This window comes from Neodiprion pinetum, chromosome 1, assembly GCF_021155775.2.
Source record: "Neodiprion pinetum isolate iyNeoPine1 chromosome 1, iyNeoPine1.2, whole genome shotgun sequence".
NCBI classification, from domain to species: domain Eukaryota; kingdom Metazoa; phylum Arthropoda; class Insecta; order Hymenoptera; family Diprionidae; genus Neodiprion; species Neodiprion pinetum.
This window is the reverse complement of record NC_060232.1, coordinates 12,285,395-12,292,310: the sequence shown is the minus strand read 5'-3', so window position 1 is coordinate 12,292,310 and position 6,916 is coordinate 12,285,395. Positions and strand designations below refer to the sequence as shown.

At 37.6% G+C, this 6,916-nt stretch overlaps 1 protein-coding gene across 5 annotated transcripts in view; it reads right to left on the bottom strand.

Annotated features, from left to right (window-relative positions):
• Window positions 1-1,470: 1,470 nt before the first annotated feature.
• The window catches only part of REPTOR-BP (REPTOR-binding partner), a 28,115-nt gene continuing 22,669 nt past the window's right edge, over window positions 1,471-6,916 (bottom strand). For 2 of the 5 annotated variants that reach the window (XM_046615063.2, XM_046615083.2), the window contains exons 3-4: window positions 3,217-3,416; window positions 1,471-2,141 (exon numbers count right to left, since the gene is read on the bottom strand). In XM_046615063.2, the coding sequence (XP_046471019.1) occupies window positions 2,037-2,141; window positions 3,217-3,416 (305 nt within the window). In that variant the 3' untranslated portion in view covers window positions 1,471-2,036. The remainder of the gene's footprint in view (window positions 2,142-3,216; window positions 3,417-6,916) is intronic. The other 3 variants (XM_046615069.2, XM_046615093.2, XM_046615075.2) reach the window with 2 other exon arrangements.

Genomic DNA, 6,916 nt, shown 5'->3' with positions numbered 1-6,916 from the left:
AATTAGGATTTCAAAAAATGAAGTAAAGTTGCAGAATGACGTCTCAAATATACTCCTAGATACCCTTTCTGGCAATTTTAAAAACTTCAATTGAATTATATAAATAATCGTTGCCGTGAAAATCCCCATTATTTTACCTCAAGCCTTGTGTGTACCCCGGATATGAAAGATGGAATCATTTGACTTCAAATCATTATCATAGTTTTCGACTATTTTGCAATTACGTTCCTCACTATTGAAGGGTGACAGAGAATTTTTCTTCGAACTATTTTCAGGTGAATAACAAAACTTTACAGCTACAGCCTCGATCTTATCGAGCAGAAGTCAGGAATATCTGAAAGTAACTCAATTTCAACACTCCAATAATGAAATATTCTGAAAATGCAATGGTGATTTCACGCGCCTTAGAGAAGATGTTAAAATAACTGGAAAGCAAAAAGTTGATTAAAAGATATCGCGATAGTCAAAACTTTTAAGACAGCTTCAAATTCAAGAGGTTCGAGCACAGAACGAACACCGTAGTTAACCATAACTAAAACAAGAAAAATCTATCGATTTGTCAATTCGACACGAAGGCCGAAACGACATCGTAAATTCGCGAGGAAAATATTACATGGGGAATGAGATAACTGTCTAATACATCGATAAGTAATAAGTTAGATTGGTATCAGGTCACGTGACTGCTATCAGGCCCCGATATAATACAGTAACAATATTCGGTTTGCTCAAGTGAGCTACTTTGCGTGGAGAAATGTATATCGGCATTTGCGTGGTGTATCGTACTCATGCGATATGATACGGTTTCACATCATTTCATTCTTATACTTATATTTATATATGCGAGGTAGGAGCTGAATTGTTGTACGTATTCAGTTCACGATCGATAAAACAGCGAAGTACCTACCGAGTATTGTCTTGAAAACGAAGTCGCTGAAAATTCCTGCCTACAAGTTTCCCGTATCGCAGATTCCATTCAACATGTACGCATATTTCATGAAACATTTTGCGCAATAAAATTTTGGAATAAAATAAAATAATGAAAGTACCAAAGTAACCCTGATTCAATTGATCATTTACACCAGAACTGGTTTTCTCATTTACACACTTGTAAATGTTGTGACCTGTTTACAATAATTTTTTTCTTCGTAAGGTCAGTAGAGGTTGCGAAAAGGTTTTAAAATCCCAGCGAGAACTTGTTATAAACAGACTTACTTTATACGTTATTCGTGTACGATTCCGGTCAGAACTTTTCAAACAAATGTGTGACACGGATGATCCACGACAACTTCAAGTGATGTTTCTGCGATCTTTGGTGATTCTTTATCATTGTACAAACCTTGATAGAATCTTATCATATACTGCTGGACGAATACGAAGAAAATTGGTTTTTCAGAAAATAGAGGTTTTTTGCAATGATTGGCTTCGGAGAGGAGCGGAAGTCGAGTGGTTAGGGTTGAAAATAGTAGATGCTTGAGTTTGTTCGACATATATTACATGTATAATAATACACAAATACAGTAATGTTCGACGCGCGAACTCATCTCAATTTGCAACATTGATAAACCTCGTAACTGTTAACATATAAAAAATAGATAATCGTTATTCAAGAAACTGGGATTTCTGACTAACAGTTACAATCTAGCTAACAATGGTAGTTCGTTCATGTCTAAGCTTATAAAACTTACAGGAGATAAAGATAAAAAAAAAAAATCACACTACAAGCAATCGATCCCTGGTAAATTGGTAGGCTGAACGATATGTAAAATGCTTTATAAAAAGATGATTTTGCAAGATTTTAACGTTTTCAAATGAAATTTATATTCTGAAAGGCGACATATTCTAAGGCTAGACATTAAAGGTGTGTTCAAGATTTCACGGCTCAGAAATTTCTCCTTTAATGCCAGAGGACGCTGTGTCCGAGAGTCTATAATCTTTGATTCTTCAACTGAGGCAAAAAATCTGCCGAACGATCGGAATACGAAGAATATTTTTTGGTGAACTTTAATCAGGGATGCATTATCAGGTTTATCAGACTATCAGTTATTGTTCTTCTCTTGTTTAAGGGCTCCAACCTCTTCAAGCATCGCCTGCAATCCTTCCGGGATTCGTCCTGCATCCAACTCCAACCCCCACTGTTGATACTGAAACAATAAGACACATTAATCTCCAACATAATCTCGGAAGTTGCTGATTGTTACGGTCTGAAGCTGTGACGTTTGAATTGCGATTCGTGAGTTACGTCACGTCACGTGATTTCCAGAAAACCAGAAAAGTAATTTTCGTACGAATTAGAAAAGAAAAATTGCGTGCCAAATTCAGACGGAGCTCTGTCTTCGAAAGTAGATTTGAATACACCAGGCTGAAAGTTTGCTTTCTAAAACTTTGAAAGACTCGTCGATTCTCATCTATTTAAATGATCCTAATTAAAATTGTCAACGACCGATGGGAGAAGCTGCCAGCTACCAACAAAAATACGTTCTTTCCTCTAACAAGACGTCGAGAACTTAGATTCTGGTGATTCAAACATGAAGTGAAAATATTTTTCAACAAGAAAACAGTAAACTGATACAGATAGGGTAAATGTACTAGTATTCGGCCATTAGTTCAATATTTTTTTTTTTGTCTTATCTCCTGTTACAATTATGTGGGCACTTTCATAACCATGAAATTAGTCGATGAACCAAAAAATTTCCCACTTTATTCATACTCATTACCTTTTTGAGGTATGCAATGGTATATCTAATTGTGAATATGCAAATTTCTTTTATTAAAGATGAAGAGTCGTCCACGTTTGTTGTTAATAATAAAATGATGCAAATTGCGAACAGAATTAAATAGTTTTCAGGCGTTTCGATGCCAGGTTTTAAAATGGTAAGTATCACTGACGTTCGTTTTCTTCATCAATTTATTTTCCATAAAAATTTGGTCTTCGTCAAATCTGATCTAATGATTCGTAATTCAGATCTAAGAAATAGAAATTAGATCTCTTCGTATTAATTTCCCCGTGATACGAGCTACTGCAAATTATTTCGAGACGCTAAAAACTACAGAGATTCACGGCGCCTGCGTGGTTCAACATGTCAAGGACAGTTGTTGTCATTTCTACAATCCCGTGAGGCAATCTTGACCTAAAACCTTGCGCCATTCAGGCTGAAAGAAGCGGCGAACCCATTTTCTCGTATTCTCGTTCCTGGGTTGTCGGTTTGAAAGACGTACCGTGTCAAGTTCCTTGCGGAGCGCAAGCACAGCCTTCTCTCTGTCGGTGACCAATTCTTCGAGGTACTGGTACCTGAGCTTCTTCCTGGCGCGACATTCGCGCGCGCTTTGCCTGCTGCGTTCTGCAACACGCAACGTTGCGTTCGAATTAAAATCGGGAGCTCCGATGGCGGCCCGCTTGTAGTAGCTTCGAGAACCTGCTGTGCAGACAACGAGAAAGCGAAGGGGATGGTTAGCGGGATCCACAGCCCATAGGTACACACACACAAGACCCACCCCACGGAAATTACACATCGCGTATTGTGATACACAGAGTTTGCCTAATGACGCAAGGACGTGTGCACCGAAAGGGAGAATTTGGTGGTAAAAGGGCGCGAAAAATTTTGTCTTTTTTTCGTCATTTCCCGGCATTCGCTACAAAAGCCGTCACAACGCGTATCTACGCTAAGATTAGCCGGAAAAAATGAAATATACGCCCTTCCAACACCAAAATATATCTTTGTCACATATACACTCAGCAACAAAATTAACGGCGCATTCCTCTCACTCGGCGAAATAATACCGATTTTCAAACTGCTGTAACTCGATGAAAAATTCTTGAAAAAAATCATTTAGGGAGGTATTTTGAAGGTTGAAACTTCATCTTCAAGATGGTTTTTGAAAATTCTTCCTACGGTCATTTTTTACCTCGTGGCGTAGGTTTGAGTGTCGGGTTGCGATAAGCCAGAATTAAAACAAGTTTTTCAACGTTCTCTACGGGACGTTCAAGAAATCGCAGAACACTTTTCAGACGACCATTTTGTAGCCTGAAATCTCCTCTTCAAAATGGTTCCTGGACATTTGTCGCGTGATTTTTATTCGATGACTTATTCAACTTTTAGTGACGCAATGTCAATAAGGGCAGGATCGACGATTGAGACGAAAAAAATTGTGCGACAACCCGGCACTCAAACCTACGCCACGAGATGAAAAATGACCGTAGGAAGAATTTTCAAAAACCATCTTGAAGATGAAGTTTCAACTTTCACAACGCCTCCCAAAATGATTTTTTTCGACAATTTTTCATTGAGCTACAGCAGTTTGAAAATCGGTATTATTTCGCCGAGTGACGGGTGCGTCGCTAATTTTGTTACTGAGTGTATAAATGGTGTAAGCTCGCAACCGTAATTATTGTATTTTTTTTTTTGAAGATTTATTGATTTCGAGAAGAATGTTTCAAATTTTCTACTTTCTCAAAATATTAATCAAACCTAACTGTTTAGGGTCGTATCCCAATAAACACCGAATGGTGGAATATACGTCGAAATCTTACGGAATACGTTTAATAATTAGTCGAATTTCCGCCACTTATACGTATTTTTATACGAAATACGTACGTTTGTTAATAGTAACTCAACATTCTGACCTGCTAATAAACGTATTAATTATTCATCCGTTCAACGAAACTCAGTTCGACATAGAGTATCTAACGTTTACTATTTCTACCCATACCAATTTTATACTGAGTTTTCGTATAAAATTCGTATTTCATACCATTCGGTGTTTATTGGGATGTAGACACATGCGACCTTGCACCATTAGCGAACGTGATTATTTTTTATGAAGTTGGTGATGAAACGGCGTAACCGACAATACTTACAACCATTTTCCGTTGATCGATCACGCGACCAATGAAGATCTATTTTCCAATTTCAATGTTTTTGAATGTATGCTCACGTTTTTTACGCAAATTCATAAAGGAGAAAATACACCTTTTCACCTTTACGTTTGGCAAAAGGTCGTATAATGGCGCATACGTTCCTGTACCATTAAACACGCGATATAGTTCAGGCGTCACCTGCAGTACAGGTTGTACTGGAGTTTCATCGTCCTGTTAATCATACACTGAATGCATACCTCGTCTCTCAAGTCTCTTGGGGTACAAAGCACAAGGGAATGATCAGTGATGAGAGATGAGTCAAAAGTAAACGCGGATAAATCATTCAACTCTCTATATCATGAATATCATTTTTTTACCATGATGAAAATCTTATTTTCGAATACGAATCTAACTTTGGCCGAAACGAAAATTAACCTTTCAATCCCGCCCCTAATTTTGCACATTACGGACACACTTTAATTTTTCATATCTAAAGGCCGAATAGTTTTTCAGCGAAATACCTACTACATGGAAAATAAAATATTCTTCAATACCCTCATTTGTGATCCAAATAAAAAAAAAAAAAGAGAATACAGATATTTTTTTTTGATTTTCAGAACGCATTGTTACATCAGGATATCACTTTTTTGGAGCTGGGGTGAATTTCACCCTGTGTGACCGTTATGAAATGCTACTGAAGCGTGACCCGTCAGGGTTAAGGAAAGTCGCGTTGTTTTTGCTTTGCTTTTCAATGATAAATTGTATATTTTTGAGGCAGCTGTCAGATCTTTAACACCAGAATGTGACGAGTAGCCCATAAAATGTCGACATTGAACTGATAACTAAACCTGTGATTTCCTACTTTGAGATGAAAACTTTCGCAATCCTACGACACTATTGCAAAAAGTAGGTTTCAGTACGAACGGTTAACCTGGCAACTCGACCGTCCTCGAGTTCAATTTTGCAAAGTCGAGGCTGCCGAAGGCTGAATAAGTTGCTCGTGTCAATTGGCAGAAGATTCGGATTGGTTCAATTTTCAGTGGAACATCATTCTGGGCGGTGGAGTAAAGTGGGAAATTCCTCTGACACGTCTCTTGAAGTTCTAGCAAAAGTTAAAATTAAAGTCGCAAGTTGCGGATACGATGTTTGGAACAAAAGCAGGCTGCTAGGTAAGTCAGTTGGTTGGAAGGTAAGAAATATATATCGCATTCCGCAAAGCTGTAGCAATAAATCTAAAGGGAGGAAAAAAAAGTTTGTGCTGCATGTACGCATTTCGGTCATTAGTAACGCGAAGCGAGAAGCACGACCCCGGCCTCCGGAAAAGGGCAGAACAAAAAGGAAAAAGCATTCGCGTGTGGCACCAATTGTACGAAAAAACATTCTATGATACCCAGAACAGTCTGAGGTATGCTATACTGAACAAAAAAATAATTTTATCTACGACAAAGAAATAATAATAACTTCATTAAACGTATCAGTTAACAAATTGCGCGACTATTCTTTTAACTATAACCATGTTTGTGAGAAAATACTACGATAATTGTTTTAGTTCTTCCGGATTGGCAAAAAATATGGATGCGTATAACCTGCAATTTTTACGGCAAAGTTATTCTGCATCACGATGAAGCAAGAAAAAATTCTAACGCTTTTAAAGTTGAAGTTAGAGTCAAGATGGAAGTTGTAAGGTGAGATTCGTTCCTTGGAAGAAAATCAGGATAGTATATAGGTGAGTTGCTCGGTTGGTATAACCTATATGAAATATATATATATATGTGTGTATGTATATACCTAGTCTTGTAAAGCTATAACAATAAATTCAGTGGTAGGAAAAAAGTTTGTACTGCACGTACGCCTTTCGGTCATTAGTAACGCGAAGCGAAAGCACGACCTGAGCTTCGGAAAAAAGGGCAAGGATGAAAAGCAAACAGCATTCGCGCGTGGCGGCAATTCTATGGAAAAAAAATACTATACTCAGAGTAGAAGGAATCACATTTTATAGTTGAACGAACTGTATTTAAAATGAAGAAAATATATAATTTCGTTTACTGCAATGTTGAAAAG